This window comes from Emys orbicularis, chromosome 1 (genome assembly GCF_028017835.1).
Source record: "Emys orbicularis isolate rEmyOrb1 chromosome 1, rEmyOrb1.hap1, whole genome shotgun sequence".
NCBI lineage: Eukaryota > Metazoa > Chordata > Testudines > Emydidae > Emys > Emys orbicularis.
This window is the reverse complement of record NC_088683.1, coordinates 80,474,693-80,502,101: the sequence shown is the minus strand read 5'-3', so window position 1 is coordinate 80,502,101 and position 27,409 is coordinate 80,474,693. Positions and strand designations below refer to the sequence as shown.

General features: G+C 38.7%; 1 protein-coding gene across 1 annotated transcript in view; it reads right to left on the bottom strand.

Moving 5' to 3' along the window:
- The window catches only part of LRRIQ1 (leucine rich repeats and IQ motif containing 1), a 159,128-nt gene that overhangs the window by 54,864 nt on the left and 76,855 nt on the right, over positions 1-27,409 (bottom strand). The window contains exons 18-22 of the mRNA XM_065423814.1: positions 18,457-18,546; positions 17,478-17,602; positions 16,768-16,863; positions 16,193-16,278; positions 3,542-3,652 (exon numbers count right to left, since the gene is read on the bottom strand). Coding sequence (XP_065279886.1) covers positions 3,542-3,652; positions 16,193-16,278; positions 16,768-16,863; positions 17,478-17,602; positions 18,457-18,546 — 508 coding nt within the window. The remainder of the gene's footprint in view (positions 1-3,541; positions 3,653-16,192; positions 16,279-16,767; positions 16,864-17,477; positions 17,603-18,456; positions 18,547-27,409) is intronic.

Below are 27,409 nucleotides of genomic sequence, written 5' to 3'. Positions count from 1 at the left end.
GTACAATTAGTGTGATGCCGGAAATGAAATTCCAATTTCAAATGAGGAATAAGCAGGACCAGGAGGTCTCAAAACCAAAGCTTTTGGATTTATACAATAATCTGTAATAAAAAATGAATGAAGGTAGAAAGAAAATACATGAGCCAGTAAGAGAATTGTCAGCAAGAAAAGTGCTATTTTCCATGAAGTTTCAGTGAGTTTCTAAAAAGCCATAAGTTCAATAAGTTGTCAACTCAAGATGTGGGAGAAGGGAATGTTATACTTTTTATGTAGTATTAAAACATAATGATTTTAAAAAATCCCGTTCAAATTAAAATATTGGTCTTACTTAAACCAAGGAAGTTGAGTATTACAGATGCCAATCTAGCCTAATTCCCCCATTGTGTTTAGATCTATGTCACACAACAGCATACAACATTCTGAGACTTCTGAACTATGTAGGAAAAAAAGGTGAATTATGACAAAATGTCATCCTTAACTCAGACAGAATTGATTTGCTTTAATTAGTTCACCAGATTGTTGATCTTATTTAAGTGCAAGTTTTTTCCTTCCATCCAGTGAACTTGTTACCAGACAAAAAGTTTGCTATATTCTTCCCTTCCTACAAATGCTTGGCATCCATTAATCCTTAGAACAATAAATATTTTAAAATAACAATGAAAAAATGAAATACCTGATATATTTAAAGTTGAAACAAATTTAACCAACCCAAGGATAGAACGTAAAATACAAATATGATACCAGTGGTTTAAATAATCATCAATACTGGTTAATACTGTATACATAGGACTCAGATATAAGCTTTTATATATATTATTTTTTCTACCACTTGTTTTCCTTCTATGCAGTGTTTCTTTTTTGCATTAGGTTTATTTTAAATACTGTTAACCATAATCCATAATTACAACCAAAAAGAACAGAGAAGACTCAAGAGACATACCATACATTTGACAACTTAAATCCTTCTAGATGTTCTCTACTGTGATGTGTTCCAGTTTAAAAAGCTAAAAATGGTCTAATTGTTTCACTTCCTAGGGCATCCCCTTTCAAAAGTAGCAATCCCCTTATTTAACAGATAACATGTGTTCTTGCTATTGATGTTATAATTTCTCCTCCCCACCTCCCACATTAAAGCAGGAATATTTAGAATGTAGATACCCTCTTCTTTGAGATCTCTCTTTAGTGGGTTCTAAAGGAGAGGGGTTGGGATTCAAATCCTCCACCAGAGCACTGACTGGCAGGCAAGCTGGCTGGCTGTGGAGGGAAAATGGGTTGTATGGTTGAAGTTGATTCCTACCAGTCAGCTGATTGGTTCGTTCCTCCTCCTGCTCTGGGGGACAATGTCTGCAGGGCTTGAACAGAAGTTGGTCCAATAAAAGATATTACCTTACCCACCTTGTATCTACCTGGTATCTCTACAGAGCTTGTTGGCAGAGAGTGGGAACTCCTACCATAAAAAAGATTCAAGGAGATCTGCTCAAGGCAAGAAAAGGCATGGTCAAAAGGGCAGGAAGGGAAGACATTGGCCTGGTGCTTGTGAGATGGGAGACAAGCAACAATCTGCACAGGTCCTGTTCCAGCCCAACTCAGTGAAACTCTCATGCAAGCTCTTTGTTCTGTGGGGGTCAAACTGAGGCACAGAAAGCTCCGAAGTTGTCCTGGTAGTATCACAACAGCACCAGCAGCTGTTCTCAGGTGTGCTCTTGACCCTAATTCCCAACCCCAACTTAATGCCTTCTGGCAAGCCCATTTGAAGCCATCTTATGTGCACTAGAGATGCTTTCCTCACACTTGATCAAAATGAAGCAATGTGGCAGCATTCTCAGTCTAACCAGAACCCCCTCAGAGAAGGAACAGTCACTAATAGCATGCAGTGCCTGTGAGAGTTTGCTGGAAAAATAACCAGCCAAGTCACTGATCAGAGGGGAATAGCTGTGAATGACAGGAGAAGTGCCCGGTAGTGGCCTAACTCTGCTTCCAGTGAAGACAATTGGAGTATTACCACTGACTTCAATAGTAGCAGAATTGAACAAACGCTGAGGGCATTTGAAAAGCCCAATCTATAACTTTTATATGTTCTGTTGACATTTCTCATGTATACCCTCAGCCCAAAGGTGAATTCTTTTTGAATGTTCAAGACAATGTTTGAATTGTATGAGCATGGAGAAAAAAATGTTTTTTTTTTTTTTTTTTTTTCATTTAAAGATTTTATCATATTCTTCTTTTGAATTCACAGAACAGTTTGTAAAAATAAAAAAAGGTCCATTGTCTTCAGGAATGGGTAACTTGAAAAAAAATAATAATCAAGAAACGAAATGAGATTAGAAATGGGGTTATTTTGTGCATTTAAATAGGTAAGAAAAAAGTACTGTGTCTGAAATAAATAAGGGTGTACACAAGGCCTAAGCTATATTATTTCTCTGGTTACTACCATTCATAGTATTCTATGCTACTGCTTTGTATTTTCTCTGTACAGTGCTTTGTTGCTTGTGTAAAATATTTTATTAAATCTGTAGCAGCTGGTGTCATACAGCTCCACCTCCAATCCCACAGCATGTGAGCAGCTCCCCATTTTGTTGAAAGGGTCTTTCACTGAGTCCCCTCTAAGCTACGCAGCTGCGTGGCTGCACAGCAAGCTATCAAGGGCTGTGCAGGCGGGGAGAGGCGCCTCTCCCCCAGTCCCAGCCCCAGAGCTGCTGCGGCCGGGGAGAGGCGCCTCTCCCCCGGCCCCTGGCTACTGAGGTGATAGAGGGCTTGGGGGAGTCCTCTCTCCCTGCCACAGCCCCATGGCAGCCTGCACCCCAAACCCCTATTCCCCACTACAGAGCCTGCACCCCCAGCCAGAGCCCTCAGCCCTCTCCCCCCCACATCCAACCCTCTGCCCCAGCCTTGAGCCCCCTCCTGCACCCGGAACCCCTCATCACTGGCCCCATCCCAGAATCCTCACCCCCAGCTAGAGCCCACACCCCCCCACACCAACCCTGTGCCCCAGTCCTGAGCCCCCTCCCGCACTCCAAACTCGTCATACCCAGCCTCACCCCAGAGCCCTCATCCCCCCTGCACTCCAACCCTGTGCTCCAGCCCTGAGCCCCCTCCCACACTCCAAAACCCTCAGCGCCACCCCTGCCACACATCATCTCCATATTGGTGCACATAACAAAATTAATTCCGCACATGGATGTAAAAAATTAGAGGGCACATTGGTTTCACCTCCCTTCTCTGCATGTAGCTTCAAGCATGTCACTTAAAACAACTCCCCCAATTTAAAAGTATTTAGTGCCTGATACAAAGCTCACTGAAGTCAACAGAAAAATTCCCATTGATTTCAATGAGCTTTGGGTCAGGCCTACAGTGCACATTACAAATTAATCACTGGAAAAAAAATGTATTAAAACTGAAATGTTTCATCACGTCATTTGAGTTGTCCACACACACTTGGAGCCTTCTCTTACTTCTGCATGTTTTTTCATAACTCAGAAAGAATTGCACAAAGACATTGCAAAATACATATATAAATATAAAGGGAAACTCCTGTTCATACCTTCAAAGTAACTGCTGGCTGTCTCTTTTGCTGGCTGTCTCTTCCTTGGTGGTTTCACAGGGGGATGTTTATTTTCATTGTTTCTGAACAACGCCAGGCGCACAGCTGGGTCTAGACGACAAGAATAAGTTAAAATCAGAGGTCAGATCTGGCTTGTTCATTCCTTGAAGCAGTTATTCACCTTTTAGTCATGTAATAAAAGAAACAGAATCTCTTGTGTACGTTTTACATTAACAAAAACAATTATATTACTTCTAAAATAAATTAATATAAGTACAAAGAAGCAGCCATCTTGACTTTTTTACATACCTTTAAATGATTTCTAAATCAGCCACCTGTGAAAAGCTAAACTACATTTTAAAAGGATATATATTTTAGGAAATATTTAGAAGTTCTATTTTGAAGGTGGGGATCTCAATCATAAATATTAGGTATACAAATATGTAAACCCCAACGTTTACAACTTAATAGATAGGTGGTAACACCTTTATTTGAACCAAAGCAAAGAAAATCACAAATATTTTATTATCTGAGGCTAAACTTGAGGAACATAAATGGACTGAAAGCCCTTTAACATATCCTATCCTGTTCAAAGTAGAGGTGGCCTTCAGCAGCCTGTGGAAACATACTCTCCATAATCATTCCCATAATTACCAGGCTACATAGTCTTAAGTCTTCATAACTTATCATTCCCACACCAGAAGAACTTACAATTTATATAAGAAAAGCAAAACCAATACTGGACAACAGTTCAGGAGAAGGGAGTTTTGCAGTTTATTAATGATGGGAAGGGAGAAGGGACTGCTTGAACAGGTGAATTTAAGTAGGGCTATGAAGGAAAGTGAGTGCTTGAGAACAAGGAGAGAGTCTCACACACGGGGGCAGAATGAAATAAGCTAAAGTCAGGTATCTGGAATAGGAAATGAAGAAAGGGGTGGGAAGAACACAAGAACTGGAAGAAATGCACAGAGTTAGAGTGGGAGGCATTGTATAGGATCATGTAGGTGAGTATGGTAAGTTTGAACCTGAAGATAGGCTTGCCAACCCTCAAGGATTGGCCTGGAGTCTGCAGGAATTAAAGATTAATCTTTAATTAAAGATTATGTCATGTGATTAAATCTCCAGGAATACATCCAACCAAAATTGGCAACCCTACCTGATGCAGTAAACAGTGTGAGACCCAAAGGAGGGAACCAAGGGAAAAGGTCATATGGTTAGTGAAGGGGGGAGGAGACTGTAAATGAAGGAAGAAAAGAGATAGTTACAAGGTGATGGATTGGTTTTTAGCAGTGACAAGGCTTTTAGCAGTGGGGACAATGAGGAAAGGATGTAGATTGAGGACAATTAGGAGAAAAAAGAATATAATTTAGCAGGAAAAAGAATGAGTAGGCAGGCAGGGTAGAAGGATTAGGGAAGATGGGAAGTGCAGTTTTGGAGAGAGTGGGTGTATCAGACTGATAATGTCAGTTTCTCCATTATGAGACTGTTACCGAGGGAGCCGGGGGAGGAGGAGGCTTTAGTGGGGACAGCATTACTTCTTAATCAGTGAGGCTGTCAGAGCTTCTGAGAGTCAGCAGCAAAGTATGTAGCTCTTTGGAGGGGTGAGGGTGAGGGGAAAGGCAGCTAGGTCTATACATGTTGGACCCTAATCCCTCCAAAGTCAAGGTGTGTTTTTCCACTAACTTCAATGGCAGCAGAATTAGATTAGAAAATTGGCTGGAGTCCCTTCATGCCAGGAAAAAGGGCTGGAGTGGCTTGAAGGGGCCATAGAAGTTCCAGTTCTGCACAGGGGAGGATTCCCTTGGTGCAAGTACTCCAGACCCAGGACCCCATCACAAGTCCTAGGGTAGAAGTCATGATAGAGGCATGGCTGGGGGTGGGGGAGGGATGTGTATCGGGGGGTGAGGGAGGCTTTTTAAGAGCTTCCAATCATGGTGCAATCTCTATTGGTTGAAGGAACAAATTCACAATAATTCAATTCAGTCTCTAGTTCAGGAGTACTCTTGGATTCCTTGCTGACACTAGGCTCTCACACAGCAGCATCTAGAAGTAATACTTTTTACCATCTCTGATTGGCTAAGGGACTCCAAAGATCTGGCCTCAATTATTAAACTGAAACTACTGAAAGGCACTCTGATACTATGGTCATGAGCATGGTATAAAAACGTATATAGAAACAGGGACTGCAGCGTACCGAATCCGGAGATTCCAGGCAGTGCTGTGGTCTTTAGGGCAGTCTGGAGGATGCTGCCATATCTTAGGCCTCCAATGGCTGTCTATGTTGTAGTAATGACCTCTCCAGCCTCTGGAGGAGCCAAGGATTGAGATGCCACAAAGGAAGTGTAAAGTCAGCTTAGCCTGACCCCCTACCCGCCTGGCTGCAAGTTTCATCAGCCTTTCTCTCAAGGTTAGCTCCATTAACTTAAATCAGACATTTTAGAGTGTTTCAGATAACTAGATTATATCTGTTGAGGAACCGGACTACTGGGCTAACTTGTTAACTGTGGATATTTTAGCAGTTATGGTGGGTAGCTAGACCAGTCAAGTATTTCCATTTTGGCAAATCACCAAAATCTTTATTAATATGGCATTCTTAGTGTCAGCAAATGCTTACAGTACTCGGTCATACTGGTGTAGAGGTTCATAACTAATATCTAAAATACAGTAACAGATAATCAGTCCTTGTTACAATATACAAGAGAATTTATCCTGCACTTCTTACTATAACTCAATAAAAATACTGCAACTGTATAACTATATCAGTCATGCACATATAATTTTAATTTCAGAGATCCTTTTTCTCAATAACTTTAGCTGGCAGAAAAGCTATATGAAATATAAAAATATTAAACTATAGTGTAATTCATTACTGTATTTTCTATAGTTATATAATGAGACCCATTGTTATGTACAGTACAACACACAGTGAGAAAGGTAGAGAAGAATATTTTCTGTACTAATTGTTTCCCCAAAACCAAGCCTGTAATGTGCAATGAAAAACCAGACACGTCAGCACCCTACTTTAGAACAATTTCAAATATGGTAACTTTCTTGAGGAGGGTAAAAGACCAAGTTACTAAAATTGACAGATTAGAAATTCACAAAACAAAATGTGATAAAGGATTCCTAGGTTTCTTTTCTGATGTTCCCAACAGACTATTATAAATTGTTTTGCTTCTTGGGTCTATTGAAGCTATTCTAAACTTGCTATGTCTAAAAGCTTTAGAAATGGAACTTTTTCACATTCAAACCTGCCTAGTTACACCCATGAAAAAGATGACCAGTCTAACAATACAGTGCATTAGGGACATTTGGATGAAGTCACATAAAATGGCTAATATCACCAGAATTATTCTATAATTGATCTATGTATAAGATTGTCAAAGTAAGTACTGAAGGAGATATGTATATTGGGAAGAGAGCTATGGAAACCGTTCTGAGAGATTTATATCAGATAGTCCACTTTTGAGCTCTGCAAAATAATTTAAATAATCCACTGAGATTTATCACAATGCCAGAGTACTTAAATTACACCTACATGGATCACCTTAATCTAGGGTGACCAGATGTCCTGATTTTATCGGGACAGTCCCGATATTGGGGACTTTGTCTTATATAGGTGCCAATTACCCCCCCACCCTCATCCCGATTTTTCACCCTTGCTATCTGGTCACCCTACCTTAATCATTGCCTACAGCTCTTTTGATATTAAAAAGAGCCCTTTTAAAATCTAGTCTCAAATTAAGGCAATATTACTTTGATTATTTTATGATACTAGTGTTTTTAAGTATCAGAGAAATGGGGAAATGGATTAGATTTTATGTTTTTATTACAGACAATCAGCAAATGTTTTAGATTTCACACAGAGGAACTGCGAAAGAGTTAAACAGTTCAGAATTACATTGAGATCTTACTGGACTCCTGAATACTTGTTTAAATGTGGTATATTTGTTGATGATTTGTACTGAATATCTGGAAACTAGGGAGGTAATTTAATGCACACATTTTGGCAGACTCCAGATATAAAAGATAATTTGGACAAACATTATAAATGTGATAGAAATACTATGGAAATTCATGTTACTGCCTAAACTGGCATTTGTTACATGACATTGTGGCAATGTGTGAAACTACAAAAAAAACCCAAAACTTTAATTGGTTTGTCACTGATTTTGGGTGTGGGGAAAAATTGAAAAAATGAAAATAGGTATTATTTGTACCAGTTTGAAAGAGTTGATATTTTAAAATTGCAAATACTGCATCATGTGAAGGAGGATTAGTCCGAGTAAGTTCAATGGGAGAGGGACCATCATTTTGTTCTGTGTTTGTATTGTGCTCATCACAATGTGGTACTGGTCCATAATTGGGGCTCCTAGGGACTGCTGCAATACAAAGAATAACTAAATAAATAAACAGACAACAAAATGGAAGCATTTTATTTCTTACAGCAGATGAATTTCTTGCATCCATTAAGGAAAATTCAGGAATAAGGGTATTTGAATTCATATCGGAGGTACAGATGGTGAATGGTGTTGTTTTGTATTCTCAGAGAATCTTTTAAATCTGAATGTAGTTAATGTAGTATCTTTCAAAGATGAAGAAAACAGACTGACCGAACAATACTTCTTGTCCTGTGACAAATCAATCAGTTGTTTCAGTTTTATCTGAATAGTCAAGTCTCAGCCTTAACTTCTGCTTTGTCTCTTCTTGTGTTTCTGTCTGGGTGGCAGCAGAAGTATCACTTCATTTTGTCAATCACTGACAAACTTTGCCTCCAGAAGGGAAATGGTTAAACAAGTAACAGTACAGCATGGCAGAAGATAGCAGCTGAAAACAGTTACTCCAGGCCTCTGGCCATCATAAAAAAATTGTTAAAAGAAAAAATAAATTAACTTTATTAAAGTTTTTGAATTTCCTTGATTTTGTGGATTTGATGATAGCCCCTTAAATCCCAAAGTTAAGCCAGAAACTCTGTTCTCTTGTGCCAAGATATCTTTAAGGGCTCTGTGATCTTATGAATTATAGATGTTTAGTACCCAGACACAATGAAGTGCATTACTGTCTATTGCATTTAGGTTTTTAATTAGAGTTCTGCAGGATTTCATGCATCCTTAATAAATGGGAATATTTTTGATATTTTGCCGCTTCTACTTGGCTGCAAAAATTTCTAGTATCTTGCCCACACGTCTCATATTATTTGACAGTCAAGAAAAAGTAGTTGATGTGGACATAGTGGAGATATAAAACACGGCATACATTTGTTATGGTTAAAATACAGGCCACGATTTTAACTGTTTATATCTGCATCCATAACCATAATAGACTGGAGCATAATCTACACTGGAGGTACTGGTCCAGTGCAATATGTACTCATTGTCTGCACACACTCCACTTTGTAAGGAGAGGGTACCTTTATCTCTCCCTAATGATACAAGCCACTGGACTTAGGGCACTTACTAGCATCCTTCAGACCTGTCTTACCTTGTGCAAAGCTTCTTGGGCCCAGACACAGCATGACTCTGTAGAAGACCCCATGCCCTACAGGTCTTGTCTTAAATTTTTTCTAACCCTGTGCTCAAGGTTAAGATTGGTAAAAACCTCACATTTTCTTAGAACTCCTGCACTGGAATCTGCTCCACAAAGTTTCAACAAATACACAAGTAGAATGCATACACATAAAGTCCCCCCCATAAACTTTTGGGGAAGGCAAACCCCAACTGGCTCATGTTAATCTGCGAAAACTGCACAGAGTCCTCTAGGTATGCTTTCAGTGCACATCCCCTTCACCAATATCACCGCAGTACCCCATGCTCCCCCCTATTTACCCAGTGCTTCCAGCTGCAGCTTTAGACCCTCTCAGGTCCTGACCTGAGGGGAGAAGAGGTCTCCTTAGTTTGAGCCCTCTCTGTGATCAGCCCCAGCTAGCCCTGTCCCTCTGATCTCCCCTTTCTCTCTTTTTTTCCCTTTGCACGTCCTTCCTGTGCCTTGTATCAGCCCTGGGCTGATGAGCCAAGTGAGTTCATTGATCCCAATCAGCTTCTCCTGGGTACTAATTAGCCTCTAAGCGATCAGAGTGCAGGCTCATCTATTCACTCCCTGCACTCTGTCACAGGGCCGCTGAATTGGTACACTCAGTCATAAAGTGCACCTACCGCTGCTGGAGCTAGATGCACCCGAGCAACAGAAGTCAGGGATGATTTGTGCTCCCATATTATGGACTTGCATGGCCCAGTAGAAGAGGTGGAATAGTATCTCTATAAATGTGCTTGTGCGGGTGGGGTGGGGGAAAAACAGGGCTAGATTGCCATGCAATGTTATTATGAATATCACGATGTCTTATGAAATGGGTGGGAAGTGAGTCATAGTATGGGTTCAATAAGGAAGTGATTGACATGTGGATTGGTTTACCTAACTGTATAGGAATAGTGTTTGCTTACTAATTCTTAATTGTTCCTGACCTTACGTTTAGCTTTATTAATTCAAATCTTGGTTGTATTATGAGATACAGTGATAGCAATAAACTTTCTTGGTGACATAAAAGGTTTATATATATATATACATATACACACACACATGCTTTAAAACAGTGCAGCAGTCACATAGCCAGGCAGGACAGCTGCCATTATAACACCAAAATACCAGTTACAAAAGAACATCCCCAAAATATGTTCCCAGGCTACCCTATTCTCCTTTCCCCTCTTTCCTCATTTTCCATGCAGTTGGTGCCGCAGGAGGTGGATGGAGGTATTCACAGGAGAGGGGGTCAAGATAGAGGGCCGGATTGGGTTTAGTTTGCCCTGCCCAGCTGCTCATGGGGACAGACTGAATGGGCCACCCAGACATGGAGTTTTTGCAGCTGTTTTTGGACTCAGGGTATGTCACAGGAGAATCAAGCCATAGTGTGGGAAAGGTAGCAGGAGCCAGTAATCTTGCAGCTATGACTAAGATGAGCAGCTCAAACACTTCTTTCTGCTGAGTCCTGTCCTTAGCCACTGTTCCTCTTCCTGCACAGATACTCTGTTCTCAGCCTTTCCTCTTGCCTCTCAGAATGCCTTTTCTCCACTCTTAAGTCCCTGTGTTTCTGGTACTGGACTAGCTTGTTGGCCCTCTCAAGAACATCAACTATCAGTACACAGATATGCTTCCTCTTGGAATGGTCCATGAAGGTACTGATATCGAGCTGTGGAGGTACAGCAGCTAGTAGTGGAGACTGCAATAGGACACAACATAGAGGGTATCAAATATGTCAAGTAGAGGACCCCAGAATTATTTCTTGTGGAATTTCAGGGACATAAAATGTTACATTTCAAAACTGAACAGCAATATTCTGTGAAATGGATGCTTCAGTCCACAGAATCTCCCTAGAGACAGCCTGTGTAACCACAATTAAAGTAGTGCAGACACAATGGTAAATAAAAATGCAAAGCTGTTTTTGTTTTACAAAACTTGCATAATTACTTGGGTTGGAGAGAGAGGGAGGGGGAATGGTCGGTGGCCTTGCTACAAAAAAGCTTTTTATTTTTTTTTTAATCATTTCAGGCCTTTCATATTTTGGGAGGACATAACTGTTCTTATGGTGCCCTATAGGCAAAGGAAGATGTTATTCGAAGCTGCTGGTTGTAAATCTGCAATGTATACATCAGAAATATTCAAACATATAATGATTGAACAACACATCTATGAATGGAGTGGGCTGGTGAGCTACCCAAGTGACCCTGGAAAATACATGCTTCCACACAATGTGACTAACTATCTGGAATTCTTGTTTCAGGAAAAGTTTGCAGCTATTAGCAACCAGGATTGGGTCAGAATTCATGACTGAATTAACAGAATGCTGAGTTATCTCACTCTGTTATGGCTGCATTCCTCCTTCCCTCCTACAGCACATTTCTGGACTAAGCTTCAAACCCCAGTCATACTTGGGACAAATGATTGTGTCATCTATGGACTGCATAGACTACCTTTAACTGAAATTAATTAGTTTTGAAAATGGATCACATTTCCCTAAACACACAGTTCATTTTTATAGGCAGCTCCATAGACCATTGAGTGATTACAGTGCGGCAAATGCAAATGCATGGCAATGTAATATTATTTTTATGAAACAGGAATGGGCCTAGCAAAAAAATCGGTCTTTCCAGTAAAAATCCTCTTTAAAGGTGTTTATTATGGTTTGCACTTCCTGGTCGTCATTTTGAACTCCATGTGATGTGGAGGTGGAGGGGAAAGGAAGGCAGAATGCCAAGCTCCTGACATACAATCTGCCATTAGTGAATACACGCTGCTAGTCGGGACTCCTCATAACTTTTGCATTGGTTCTTAGAGCAAGAATCCCTCTCATTATTGTAGTAATAAACATTACATTGGAGCCAGAAACTTTCCGGGCTCAGGGGCAGCTTTTGTCCCTTCTGTGTCTGCTACAGGCTCCACAGCAGGCTATTCTTCAGGGAGTGCATCAAACAGCTTTTCTGAGTATGGACCCAGAATTTGCTGATGATCCTGTTCCAAAGCATGCTCTGGGACTGGTTTTAGCAACAGAGTTACTTCATGGTCTTCACTCAGTGCCTGCTGCTTGCTCTTATCAGTCCCCATGCTGGATTCTGGGGCCAAAAGGGCACCAACCTGGCTGACCAAGTCATCATGCACCACAGTTGTCTCTGTGCTGGGCACAATGCCCAGCACCCGGTTAAACTCCTCACAAAACTGGGACAATGTCTACAAGTTGCCCCAGGTGCAGTTCTGGTCCCTGGTCTTCCGGTACATACTCTTGTGCCATTTAATCTGCTGCCTGCACTGGTCACCAGTCAAGTAAATTTACAAAACTGCTAGCTTCTTTGCTGTCTGCTGGTATGCATGGGAATTCCTGATACTTTTACTAAAGTCCACATTTTTTCTTGTCTTGCTTCAGAGAGTCACCAAAATCTGGTTGTGCTCCCATGATCACGAAGCAGCAAAGACTGCAAAGGGCTTGTTCTGGCCCGTATCCCTTGCAAACACAGAAGGTTCCATGCTGGTGTGTTTTCAGCTCAGTGGTCAGAAGACTATGAATGAAGTGGAATGGTGAGCTACCCAAGAGACCCTGGAAAATACATGCTTCCACACAATGTGACTAATTATCTGGAATTCCACTCACTCATCACACTACTCATCACAGCTCCATAAGAAGCAGATATATGGAGAGAAGAAGGGAACAAGTCCCCTCACCAGAGAGCATCAGGAACCCAAGATGTTCATTACAATGCTAATCCCATCCAAGTTCCACTGTGGTAAATAAGTAGGCATTTTAAAGAGGGGCTATGTAAAACTCAGGGCAGATGCTAACTTTATATTTTGGGGGTATGTGGATGTCAGCTAATGAAGCCTTAAGGCAGAGGAAGTTGGTGACATTTGCAAGAAGGTAGCCCCACTGTGACAAGACCACATGAGTGGTCCTATGAAACAGCATTTAATAAGTCACTACTGTGTGAATGCAACATCTTCAATTTAGCAAGATCCTTACCATAGCATAGCAAGATTTCTCATGAAAGATGTTTGGTTAGCGGGCTGACATTGAGACTTGAGCACAAAAGGATGCCTACTTGTTAATATTCTGTAACTTCCTTGTATTTAGAGCTACTGGAGGTTGGTCATTCTATGGTTCAGCTGACAACTTTATTTTTATTGTGTTTTTGTTTGTAAATAATGTATAGAGCAATGAAGGGACATATTAGATGTTCTGGAAACCTGCTTCTTTATAGCATTTAATTAACGTTGTAGGTGCATACTTTGTACTTTATACTCAGATTGGTGGGAATGTCTATATCATTGAGTTTGTATTATTTTAATATAAGTATTAAATTTTTGAATGAAATTAGTTGAAGCTATGTTAGGACGGAATAGTGCCAAATAACATAACATTCAATCTGGAGTTTAGGAAAAGATCAAACATAAAAAAAACCCCAACAAGATATAATCAGGATAAGGGTAATAGTGAGGTGTGGATGACTGGACGGTGGCTGAGGATCTGTTTAGAGAAGATGGAAAGGATGTGATGCTGGTTGCTATGGAAACAAGAGGAAATGATGGGGCTGACAATTGCTTATTGTTTAGAGAGGTTGTTACCTGCCTTTTGTTAGTAAGAGGCACATGTTCTGGGGATATCCAGCTGCATGAGAGGTTCAACTGACAGAAGTGACCCAAGGTGGTGGTGGTTGCTTTTTTAAATGGTCTGGCTAAGAGATTGTGACCTCTCTCATTCTTAAAAAGGATGTTGACATTGCCAAATATCATTTTTTCCCTTCAAGACTGGAGTTACTGCAATTTGTTCTACTGGGGCTGCATCTGAAGACCACTCATCCCTAAGTAGGGGAGAGTGGCAGCCACACATAGCTTGTTGCAGCTCCCTGATTCAGGGCTACATGGTCTCAGAACAAGTTAGAACAGGACTCCTCCCGCTCTTACTTAAGCTTCTGGTGTAAGGTCTCAGTTTCACCATGCCCTCAGCCCATCCCTGCTATTCCCTTTCTGTTTCTCCTCCCCAGCCCATATACTGGGAGGGATGTAGGAGACAGCTATGCTTGTGGAGATCCTCCCTATACAGGGTGAATTTTCCACTAGGATTTTCTGACCAGTATTTAAGCCACTTCACATAAGCAGCACAAAGAAACTTTGGCAGACTACAGAATCCAGCCCAGAAAGTTCTGAATGTAATTGCTTGTTTACATACTTAGTGCTGCTTCCGGCAAGGAGGGATTGACAGCTGTGCTTCAGTATCTGCACTAGTGTCCAATTCAGATCAGGGTGCAACTGAAAATGTGGGTTTTAAGTTAAACTCCATTTAGATCTGACTACCTTAGAGTCTGCCTCTTTCACCATGCTGTACCAGAGCAGTTCAGATGAAGAGAGGTAATTGACCTAACAGCCCAAACACTGAAAGGGGATTGAAGGTAGGCATTTTCTGTGAGGGGGCACTGACACTGAAAATCAGTGCTCTCCTTTGCCTGGATGGAATATGTGGAAAGGGGATTCTTTACTGGGTAGTCATGGAAGGAGATATCTTGCAACTATACAACAGATCAGGTCTATACAGATCTAACAAGTCAAATTGTAAAGTTTTGTTAACTTTTTAAACACTAGTCACGTGCTTATGAGAATTTTCCAGTGCAGCACTTTCTAGAAACAAACAAAACAAAACCCCCTCCAATCATCTGAATATAAAAACATCCAAAAAATCCTCTAGAACAACAATAAAAAATAGGATAATTGAATTTGATACTTGCAAACCATTTATGACTGAATTAATCACTACGAATATAAACCAGACAACATATGGAGAAAAGATGATATAACCAAATAGACTTTATTCATTAAAAATGATACATGGGCCACCAAGTTATACATATGTCAAACATTCAGCTGGCCACCAGATATTTATGGTTTTGTGGCTGGGCAGTGTGGTAGGGCGCGGTGGGAAACTATAAAGGATTAAATAATGTTTTAGCCTCTTGCCCATTGTCTTTTCCTCACCCATAAGGAAAAGATTACGGTAATTGTATGCTACCTTTTATTTAAATCTAGAGATCTATCTGTCATAAGTAGTCTTAGGTGCTGGTACTTGGCTAGGGAAGGGGGGAATTGCAAACTTTTCTTAACTTTACCTTTTTATTTGTAAGTGGTGTTTCCCCCTCTTGAGTGAAAAATACTCTTGAACTTAAAAAACAAAACAAAAAACAACCAACCAACCACCACTTGACACAAAACAGGGATTTCCCATGTTATGCAGTAATGGAAAATGCATTATAGCCAGTGGTGTATTCCAAACATATCACCAAAGAGTTAAACATTATTAATGGAAGGATTTCTCAAGACAGCTTACCACGACTAATGAACTTAAAGGTGTCCACCAATAATCAACTAAGATATTTTATCCTTTCCTGTATTAACAACTGTATACACAGAGAAAATTCACAGACATAAGAGGTGACCATGCAGGGAAGGAATCATTTTAACATCAGTCAGAAAGAAGAGGAGAGCACCTTCCAAGATTCACAGAATCATCTCTGAAGCTTGAATGCCAAATTATGATCAATTCTAGAGACACCAAAAACTGTGAAACCTTCACAAATGTATATCAATAACACTTTACACAATCAAGAGCCGGAGGTGATAGGTGTGATTACATGATACAGAAATGTTTTTAGGACAGACTTTTAAGCATATCAAACAGATATAAAACTACCCAAACTGAGCAATGCTATTATAACTTGAGATATTCTCTTGAAGGAAAAAAAAAAAATCTAATCAGCACAAAAATACAGAAATATAAACTTTATATCTATCAAAGGGAATACACAGAACACAATGAAACAAAGTTCCCATTTCATACATTTGTCAAATATTACTCTCAATATTCACCAGAGTACTTTTTCAAATATTAATATATTGAACATATAAACAAAATAAACTTCCTTTTATGATGATTTAATATGTTCATTTCTGAAGCACATTCCTCCCTCCCTCCCTCATATTAACGTGTGAAGTGATCTAAGAAAATACAAGCAACATTTCTAGAAGTGACAACCTGCTTTCAGATGAAGAAGTAGAGACCTGCTGTTTCCAACATTTTATACATATTCTTATGTAACATATATTGTAATAGAACTGTTGACTTACCTAGATTTTTATTACTAGATTTCTTGGATTTCATTTTATGGGCCCTCTTCAGCATTAACTGTGCAGTGGCAATATCTTTAAAACCCCTAAGGGAAGGTGATATTTTACTATCAATATATACACATTTTCACATATCAACTGCACAGCTCTCTCTCTCTATGTGTGTGTGTGTGTGTGTATATATATATATATATATATATAGATGTGTGTGTGTGTGTGTGTATATATCTATCTAGATAGATAGATAGATAGATCTATATATCTATAGATATACACACACACACACACACACACACTTTTCACACAGAATACAGCAAGCGCACAGGACATCTCATGTATGATACTTGACACACTGAACTACAGAGATGCTTGCAATGCTCATCTTAAACAGTTAAGAAACTGTAGTTAATTGACTTGGTATCTCACATGCTGGTTAAAAGTTTAAAATAATATTTTTGACATTTAGAAATAAATACCTACTTAACCAGGGTACCTATTAAAAGCCCCTACATCTATAGTTCCTGATGTGTAGAATTCATGTTAAAAACAAAAAAGTAGGATACACTTGGACATACCATTCTTCTGAAATTTTCTCTTCTTTTTCCGATTTGAAAGACAATTTCTTTTTGGGTTGCAAGTCAGAGAGACGTGACATAGCTCTCTTCTCTGACCTGACAAAAGAGTAGCAGAGCAGTACTGAAACCTGGGTCAGTAGTAGAAGTATGGTGTGATGGCATTGCAGCCTTTATTATTCTGCAAACTATTTATGCCTTCTGAAACTCAGAAATAAAAACATTTATTTTAATACTCCTGGAAGGCTTTATCGTTGAGAGTAATAAAAGTTTGCCATCAATTTTGAATGTTTACATTTCAGTTACAATGAAGCATATTTCAGTCCTTTTCTGCAAAGGAATACAGCACTGTGAGAAATACTTTTAAATTCTTATCTGATAGGTATCTGTATGTTAAGGCCTACATTATAAGATTTTTTTAACATTTTATTATTTACATATGTATAGGCTGCTACTCTGAAACCTTTTATTCTTATAACTTTTATATTTTAATTAAATGAACATTAAATTACTGCAAACCTAATAGATTGTATTTGTTTTGTTCAGTTTTAATAAGTGCATTTACTTACAAATCAGTAATTATCTGAGTTACCAATCAAACAGTTGCAAAAAGCACCACAAAGAGGAGTATTAATTACTCTTCCAGTGTTTATTCTGGTATCTGCCAGAGCAGGTACAGGTAGTAATAAAAAAAGCAAATCATTTTGGCTTACCTGGTACTAAACTGGGTTTTTTCTGATGACAACGAATGTGGTCTCTCATCACACTGCCAGGCTTCATGTGGAGGCCATAGTAAATTAAATGAATTATGATCTGAACTTAAAGGCCTAGCATACTTCTAAGTAAGGAAATATTTAAAAAAAAGAAAAAGAAAAAAAAAAGTCAGTGAATAGTATTATAACTTTGGCCTGATCCTACAAATGCTTACTCATAGGCTTGACTTTATGCACACGAGTAGCGTCGTTGATTTTAATGGGGCTATTCGCATGTGTAGTTAAACATGAGTGTGTTTGCAGAGTCATGCCCTTTGTTTGTATTTCAGAGGTATAGTAAAAACATGATAGGTCCATCATAGACCTTATCTTAAATTAACTAAATGCTGTATGGAATATTGCAAAAAGATGGTGAGTTTAATTATATCACAAAAACAAAAAAAAATTAACTCACTGTACATTTATGAATATCCATTATTTTAATCCAGGCAAAAATATTTTAAAGAATACTTTGCATATAGCAGGAAAAAAATGGAAAAAACCTAAAACAAAAACACCTCAGAAAGCTGAAACTTCAAAGTTTATCAAATAACTAACAGACATTACAGTTCAATGACCTTTAGCTGTTCTGAAAGTCCTCAGCTGTTGCTATATAATGCAGGACTTTAGTATTTTTGAAGTACTGTGTCAATGAGCAATTTTTAATCCATTGCCAAATGTGCAGATGAAGCACATCATCTTTTTTTTTTGAGCTACTGTGAAGTAAAGTGTTGAAAGAAATCCAAAATAAAGAAAAATTTAAGCAAATGAAAGAAAAGCTACATGAAAAATTACATCTGGGGATGAGGAGGAAGTCAGAGGCTTCTAAAAGTAATTGTGTTTTTCAAGTCAATAAATTGAAGTATTAATCACCCCAGTGTAGCATATCCTCAAGGAATGAACAAAGACTGAAGACTAAGAAGTTTCCATGACATGTTACCTTTGGCCAGTGCAGCTGGTTTGTGAGCAGCAGTGTTTTTGAAGGGAAGCGGGTGGAATCCAAAGCTAGCCATTCTCTCTCTAAGGCAGCCTGTATGAATGAGTAAAGTCAAATAATGCACTGATAAAAAACAGTTTAGTTTAGTTTTGATAATTTCTACAAAGTCTCTTTTAAATTGTCATGCATATTGATTCAAATGTGTTCAGGCTGTATATCAGAATACATCTGCAATGCAATCACAGTCACAATTCCAAAGTGCTGCATTGGATTGATTTTTATTATTATTTACTATTTGTATTATCGTAGCATCTAGGACCATGATCATGGACCAAGACCCCCATTGTACTAGGTGCTGTAGAAATAGAACAAAAAGACACAAATAAATCCACAATTAATAGTTATTTTCACTCAGATGTTTCTATCCTCTTCTCAAATTCTCTTTATTTTACTCCAACACCTTTGCTAAAATAAGCAAATAAGAGCCACTAAAGCAGAAAACTACAGAGCTAAAGTAGTTTTCAAATATTAATATAAAGGGCACAAAGAAGCTTGTAAGCTTTTTTTGAACAATTAATATTTTAAATCCCTGTTTGCGTGCCTGATTCTGTCACCCTTACTCATGTTGAGTTGTACCTATCTGGTGAAGAGTCCCACTGAAATCAATACGTCAGACTGTGCAAACATTCACGCAAGTAGTCCAACTGATTTATAGCCTAATGGAACAACTTGCAAGGGTCGCAGAATCAGATCCTGAAGGGTATCTTATTTTTTCCTAATTTAAAACTCAGCCAGACTAACTTTTTTCTTACACTTCATTGACTTTTTTGACCATATTTTCTTTTAACACTTTTAGACAAGTGATAGAAATGCACATCCTGATGAGAATAAGTAAGTACCTCTAAGAATCTGGCTTCTCTTACTGAAGACTCAGCCACTCAGACTGCTCCTACTTCAGCAGCAAAGAATCTTGGGGTTCATTCTAATTCTACTTCCTCTTCCAAAAAGACTCTAATTTATGTGGCTAGAACATCTTTCTCCCATTTATGGAATATTATTAGGTTGCATTCATTTCTGCCTCCATCAGAACTCCCAGCTTTGAATACCTTAAGACATGATTACAGTAATTCTTTATTGGCTAGCATGCTTAACAAGTCTTTGCATAACCTTACATTGTTGAACAATGGGTGCTGCCAGGTTCTTTCTGAAGAAGAGATGACAGGTTCATATTTCACCTATTTTGAACAGGTAACCTTGGATGATGATCAAATACTATACTCATTTTAAAACAGCTCTGATGTATATGTACTATACGATATTGAATCACCATCCTTCCTCCATACTTACTCAAAAATTCCTGAAACAAGGTTTTTTAGAGTGTATATGCAAGTTTTAAATCGTAAGAACTCTTCCATGTTAGACTCCTTGTTTCTGTAACTACCTTAAGCTTGATATGATGGTTAACCATATTTGGTATTTGTGATTTACTTTTTTTTTAAAATCTAGATCAGATTATATTCCCTCTTCATTTATATCTGATGTATCATCACTCTTCTTTCCCATTTATCGCTTAATTTCAAGAACAAAGTTTTGTAGGTTTTCCTTTAACCCCCTTCACATCAGTTGCATGTTAAGGAAATAGCAGTGTGATAAATTGAAAACATATTTGCCAGATAAATTTATCATGCACCTATGACTGATCAGTGGACAGAGGGCAAATGAGACAATCTCCTTTGGAACTTATTCTAACACTCCTAATCAGTGAGCAGCTTCAAACCGCTCCCATTTAAAAACAAAAAAATCAAAGTGCCACTCCAAATGTGGATTCTGTCTTTGCACTCCACACCTTAAAAGCCACCTATCTGAGATGCAAGATGGACAATGTTTAGGTTTGATATGTTTATGTTTATGTCCCAGCAGAGCTAGACTTGGGAGCGTCCCAGATTTTCCACACAGAATTTGCTTCTAAGCTTTGGAATGGTATCTCAGGACATCAGACTTTAAAAGTATATACTTATTGTTGGCCTGTGAAGTTTATCTGCTGTGGGAAGAAGTTTTGAAGCTAAAAATCTCTTCAATCTTGACAAAAAGAACAATTTTAGATGGAGTCAAATTTGTGTATTTTTCTTAAAATTAAATGAGACTATCAAACATCTCATTTGGAAATAGGTATTAGTTTACAAATGAGTACTCTTCATGCCCTCTTTAATTTGTACTCAGCTTCAATTAACTAGCAGAAAAACACTTATAATTGTTCAAATGAGCATCCCTTCATTCATCCCGAGTCCAGTCCTGCAATCATCACAAGTAGTCTCACTGACACTAGAAGTTCTGCTCCAAAAAGCAGCTATATAAAGATGTAGACTTCTTATTCAAAAATCTCCTCCCTCTCTGTTAGCAATACAAAGTCAACACAGATAAGTGTGTACTGGAGTCTATTATTTCTTCTCCATATTTGTCAGGAGACTGGGTCATAGGCGATCAGGCCTAGTGGTCAGAACAGGAGTCAGGCCTAGTGGCTAGATTCCAATTTCCAGAGCCAAGGGTTGAGACAAGGCCAGAACCAGGATCGAAGGTCAGAACCAGAGTCAGAGTCCAAATGCCAGAGCTAAGGGTTGAGGCACTGTTGCAGTCAGGAATCAGAGTTGAGTGTTGAACCGGATTACAAGAAGTCACAGAAGGCAGGAGCAGGGCTGGTTCTGAGGGAGGAACAAGGCAGGGACAGGATGGGAACAAGGCTGGATGCAGGGCAGGGCCCGGGCTGAAGCTGTGGAGGAGCAGAGCAGGAGCAGGGCTTGGTGAGACAAGCATAGGGAGTCAGAAAGTATGTGGGCATGTGCATTGAGCAGTCAGCAAGCTACAGTTCCTGTTGATCTTCAGAACCAGCCTGCTGGCTGCCTCATCCAGTCATGCAGGATGGTCTGTCAGGCAGCCCAGATGGCTCGTTAGGGTGTCAGAAGTACTGAGTAGGCACAGCTGCAGTGCCTTGCTCCTGATAATACTGAATTCTAATCAATCTCTCTTGGGTAATCACACTGAAGCTACTTGTGGTCCACAGGCATATTTGAAAGGAGATTCTGCAAAACATTTATTAATGCAGAATAAGATCCAAGCTTGACTCTCACATCTCCGGTCAAGTTTGTAGACCTGGCAGTTTAAGTTTCTAGTCTAAACTGAGCTCATTTGCTACGGAAATCAGTCAACAAAAATAAACATAGAAGCCTAGAAGGCTTTAAGTTTTGAGGACTTCAGTAACTCAGCCAGAGATTATGGGCCTATCGTCAGAATGGGTGAGTGAAGCTCTGTGGCCTGCGGTATGCAGGAGGTCAGACTAGATGCCACTATGGTCCCTGCCTGGAGTATGGATTGGATCCTTTTGTTTTAGAGATGCATTATTTACGAATATTCTTTCTTTGGCTTTTAAATGTATGTTGAAGCCTTACTGTAATTTTTAAATTCAGTTTTTACCATTTACTAAATTTTATATCAATGTTACTATTTTAATAGTGTTTTCATTTGTTTCACTAATTGTACATTAAAATATAAAATGTCTAAAGCTGTCTGGTAAAAAGAGACACCACAGTACAGAATGGTAAAGCATTATTCAAAGGTATAAAAGGTACAGTAACTAACAAAACATTACCAAGACAATTGATTTATCATTAAGATCAGATTTGTTAATATGAAACACATTTGGCACTACTAAGAATGTACTGTGTATTAAAAATATTCTAAAATGTCATTTACTTTGGCCAACAACAATAAACACATCACTGATTTTCAAAATGTATGTTATTCTATTATGTTTATCCCTAGAGATTTCTACAGTACCAAGCTCAAGACACTCCTGTTCATAGTCCCCCCATAAATATAGTACTGAAGTATAACTATCTAAAACAAAGTTTATACATAAATGATTTTTTGATAACTTAGTCTAAAAATTAGATCCCAGTGCTACTGAGGCTATACTCTGATGGAAAAAATGCAAGCTGGGATAGACTAAAGATGTATAAAAAGTAGAAAGCATGATTATATGGACTAAAGAAAAAATTACCAATTCCATTTTTACTAGACGAGTGTGTATATGTGGAAGAGCCTCTGTTGAATATTAAGTATATTTCTGAAACCAAATTAAGGGCTTGATTTTACAAACACTAATATATACAAGTAACTTTATACATGTTTGCAAATCCCATTCAATGGACCCAACTCACATGTGTAAAGTCAATAATTCACGTACAATTCGCTGCAGGATTATACCCTGGGAATTTTACATCTAGTTCTATTTGTTTCAAAATAAGCAATGCAATTTACAAAGCTTCATTTAATGGTACTGATGATTTGGAAAAATGTGATTTTTCATGAGGCTAGAGATAATACATAAATTGGCTGCAAGTTAGGAACATCTAGCACATTTTTAAATCCAAAAAGAAATTCTTTATGTTAACCTCCTTTCAGTCTCACCTTTTAAACGCTAGTTTGTTGGCACTTTTTTCAAGAAAGAATACACATATATTGAGTAATATTCAGTTAATGTTTGCACCAGTTTACCTCCTGATTTACCAGGAGTGGGCACAAGAATGTCCAGATTATACCTTCATTCTCATGGAATTCTTTATTAAATACAGTATTTTTTCTCCTCATCGCTTCATATTGCAAGAACTATTAAAATGTAAATATATACACCTCTACCCCAATATAACGCGACCCAATATAACATGAATTCAGATATAACACGGTAAAGCAGCGCTCCGGGGGGGCAGGGCTGCGCACTCCGGTGGATCAAAGCAAGTTCGATATAATGCGGTTTCACCTATAACACGGTAAGATTTTTTGGCTCCCGAGGACAGCGTTATATCGAGGTAGAGGTGTATTATAGTAATAAAGAATTCTTATGCTGTAAGTAGATTTTGGTATATCCATTAGATAAAAAACTTCATTCAGTGATTCACTGCATCACATTCTTTCAGCTTCTATGAATGTAATCCTGTGATTCCCCCCGCAGTATTCTGGTATCTCATAAATGAATTCCAAATGAACAGTGAATTCTTCCACTCCATAGTTTACTACATAACCTTTTCATATATAGCTATTCTTTCCTACCTTTAATCTATTCATTCTAAAATAATCCCAATATTTCTTTTTAGAGCATTATATATCTTGCTTTTATTAAGTACTCCTCATTTTGGACTTGATATTTCAAAGTGCAGAGCACCCCCAATTCGAGTGTTAGTCAATGGGAGCTGTGGGAGCTCAGCACTTTGCAGATGACATTCAGAACATAAAAGTGTGGAATTCTGCTGAGTACAATTTAAATAAACTTAATAAAATAATAATAAATAATAATAATAGCAATGATGAGGTGGTCAGTGACTTCTTAAGAAGGAAAAGGCAGTGGGTGGAGAAGGTGGGTGTCCTAATTCATCTTTTATAAAAATACAACAGCATTACAAAAAAGTAAATTACTTCCAGTGGATCCAATCCAATGTCCATTGAATGTACGCTGGATCAGGCCTACTGGGAGGTGGAGATTGCACCCCAATCACGCAAACATACATTAGAGTAACTTTACTCTTGTGAGCAGCCCCACTGAGATCAATGGACAGGTCTCATGTGAGTAAAGTTATGCACATGAATAGTTTTGGACAGGACTGGACCATAGTCTTCTCCAGGAGCAAAGTGGAGCAGGAGAGTTAACAAAAACACACAACCAAAAAACAAAATAGGGAGAGGTTGGCTTGACAGGAAGGAGAAGAGGGAGGGAAGAGTCTCAAAATATTTAAATAAATCAGCATTTCAAACAATCAACTACGCAAAGATTCTTCAAGTTAATGTAGAATCCTAAACTCCTGCCTACAAACACACAATAGATTTATGGCTTCTAAATTGATTTAGCCCATGATTCAGTTATTATAATAGCTTGACAGTTCTTCTTGTTTACAAGTACTAACTATGTCCTAAGCTATATTTTTATTAATCCCAGAATATATTTATTACTGAATTTCTAGGAAGTAGAGTCAATTCATTATTATACTGAAGTATTCACTTAAATAGCTACATATTATATGGGGAGAAAAAGAACCTACAAGAGAGCTGTTCAAAATGCTGAATGTTACCTTTTTAAAATTAGAAAATCCTTTTGACCTCCTCAATCACCCTCTTCCCCCTCAATTAACCCCTTCTCTGCCTACAGTACAGCATGGGTTTGTCCAGAATAATTGTCATATTTGTGTTTATACTGGGCTTCAAAACCAAAATTTGGGAGTGACTGGCTGGAATTCTCCAAATGTAAACAAAGCAATGAAAAGAGTTATTCTGACAGTTATTCTGAATTCAGGTGCCCTGTTGGCCTGTGGGAGTGATGGTGGCATGAGAAGAATGGAAGGAAAGAGGGCACTGAGTAAAATCTTGTTTTAAAAAACAGCCTCTCCACAGGCCTATCAGCTAAATCCACTGCTTATTTTAACTCAAGGCTGTTCTATACTCAGTTCCAGTTTATACCTCTGATTTTGTTTAATCAGTTTCCCTGCCTTCTGCTCTGCCAATGAGGTCATTCATCTCCAGTTCCCAATCCTGTCACCATGCCTTTTTCACATCATCTCTAGGTAAGGAATGTCGTCTTCATTCTGATTTTACCACACCACCATCCTCTCTGCATCCATTTTTTTTTTAACATTGATTTTTCCACATCGACCACAAAGAGTGAACAAATAGAAAAATGACTCAAAATTAATCATTATGCTTATCTTCCCCATGCTGGAAGTGTTTTCAGTTTTGTATTTAAACTAAATTCTTCATGGTAGGGGATGTCTTCACGTTGTTCTTATACAGTACCAAGCTCACTTTTGGTCTTTAACAGAAATGAGTAACAGTCTAGCTCAGTGTTGAAATAAAAATGCTTTAATCCACAATGCAAGTGGAATACATTCAACGGTGTTCTCAGAACTGTCACTCCCCAAGATGCTGAGGATGATTAACTTTGTTTCCATGTGACAAGCTAGAGACTAAAACTTCTTCACCCCATGTTGGCTATTTAGTGGGCTATATGGTTGCTTTCTCTCTTCTTTGGGTCAGGAATAAGGAATCGAGTAATGGTGGCCAACTTTGTGGATGATGGAAGTAGAAAAGAGCATACCAGAGAAAAAATTACTGTATTGACTTTCATTTGGCTGAAAGCTGCAAATTTCTATCCTGATTTCTGGCTAACATCTCTCTCTCTCTGGTGTACCCCATTCAATTCTCCAGAACAAACCTTTTCACCACTTAATCTAGCTTTTGTTTTCTGCAAGAATCTTAGTATCTCTGATACAAAGTTCTTCTCTGTAAACTTAAGTACTTGCAAAAGTTGCAAGAAAACATGCAATTCTAACTCACAGGTTTCCTGGCAAAAGATCCCTGAACTATTCTTTCCCAGTTGTTTATATATTGCTGATTGACTGTGAATGAAAACTGCCTTTGAAATTAGAGATCTGAATTTTTTTAGTGCATTTAAAGTTCTCTTTCATCCCCAGAATTTTGATAAATCAGATTACTCTACAGGCTAGTTTTCCAGAGCAAGAAAGCAACAGGCCTTCTCTTGTATAGCTTAATTTGGAATCAGGAAGCCAAACATATTTAGACATTCAGGGCCAGACTCTTGGCTAGTATAAATGCAACTGAATCCAATGGAGCTACACCAATTTACATCTAGTGAAGGAGTGTCCTCAGGCAGATTTGCTACAATTTCCATTAAAAGGGGAAGATTTTTAGTTGCTTTTTCAATTAAAGGTAAGAAGTTACTGGTAGTACACAAGTACTAATCTTAAACAAAAAGATCAGATACAAGTTTGAAGTTGAGGGAGTATGAATGATGTGTTACAGAAAGTGTACATATTGGGCCTGATACTTCTCAGCATTACATTGATTTTACACCTCAGTGCAAACACCTTTGTAGTCAGTGGAGTTACACAAGCATAAGAAACAGTGTAACTAGGTGGATCAGGTCCTATTGTTTTTATAAAAGCTATCATCCTGATATGTTTTTAATCAATCTTTCCTCAAACAGTCCAGTTGATGAATCACGTACATGGATAGAATCTTAGAATTGCAGCCAATAAGAATAAAGTAGCCTTTTTCTGTTGGTTTTACTTTTCCTGATACTTCACCTATTCTATTTGGTAGAAGTAAGCAGGTTAGCTCCCCAGAAGAGCATTTTAACCTTTGACCAATGCTTCTTCCTTAGCTCTGACATTATTTGAGGTGGAGGAGTTGAGAAAGGGAAAATGATCATGTGTGCTTAAAGAAGTTCCAAAAGTTGCTTTTAAAAAATGTCCCTTAGATAGAATCAGAATGGAGAGAGGTTAATACTGTTTACTTGCTAGCAAAGTGGGTATACACTTTTGTTTGTAGTGGGAGAGCTTGCAGCATGATGATTATCTCTGCCATTGAATGTAGAATGCCTGAGCAGTAAGAGGAAGCAGCATAGCCTGACACCAACACTTCAGCTGCTTCTGGTGAATCTGCAAAGGAGATTTCTGTAGTGCAGACTAGTGAAGATGGCGGGGAAAAAATTCAGCTTTTGGATCCCAGTTTTGCAAGGCTGGCAGTTAGAAAAATTTCCATTTGTAAACATAGCACATTTCATAGGTAAATTGCTATTAAAATGGCATTTTGGAGTGCCATGTTTGTCTCAGCCCTGGTCTACACTGGGGGGGGGCGGGGAATCGATCTAAGTTACGTAACTTCAGCTACGAAGTCGACGTACTTAGATCGACTTACCGTGGTGTCTTCACCATGGTGAGTTGACTGCTGCCGCTCCCCCATTGACTCTGCCTGCACCTCTCGCAGCGCTGGAGTACAGGAGTCGACAGGAGAGCACTCGGGGGTCGATTTATCGCATCTAGACTAGATGCAATAAGTCGATTCCCGCTGGTATGTAGACATACCCTCATTTTACAAAGTAGAACCATACAGCAAA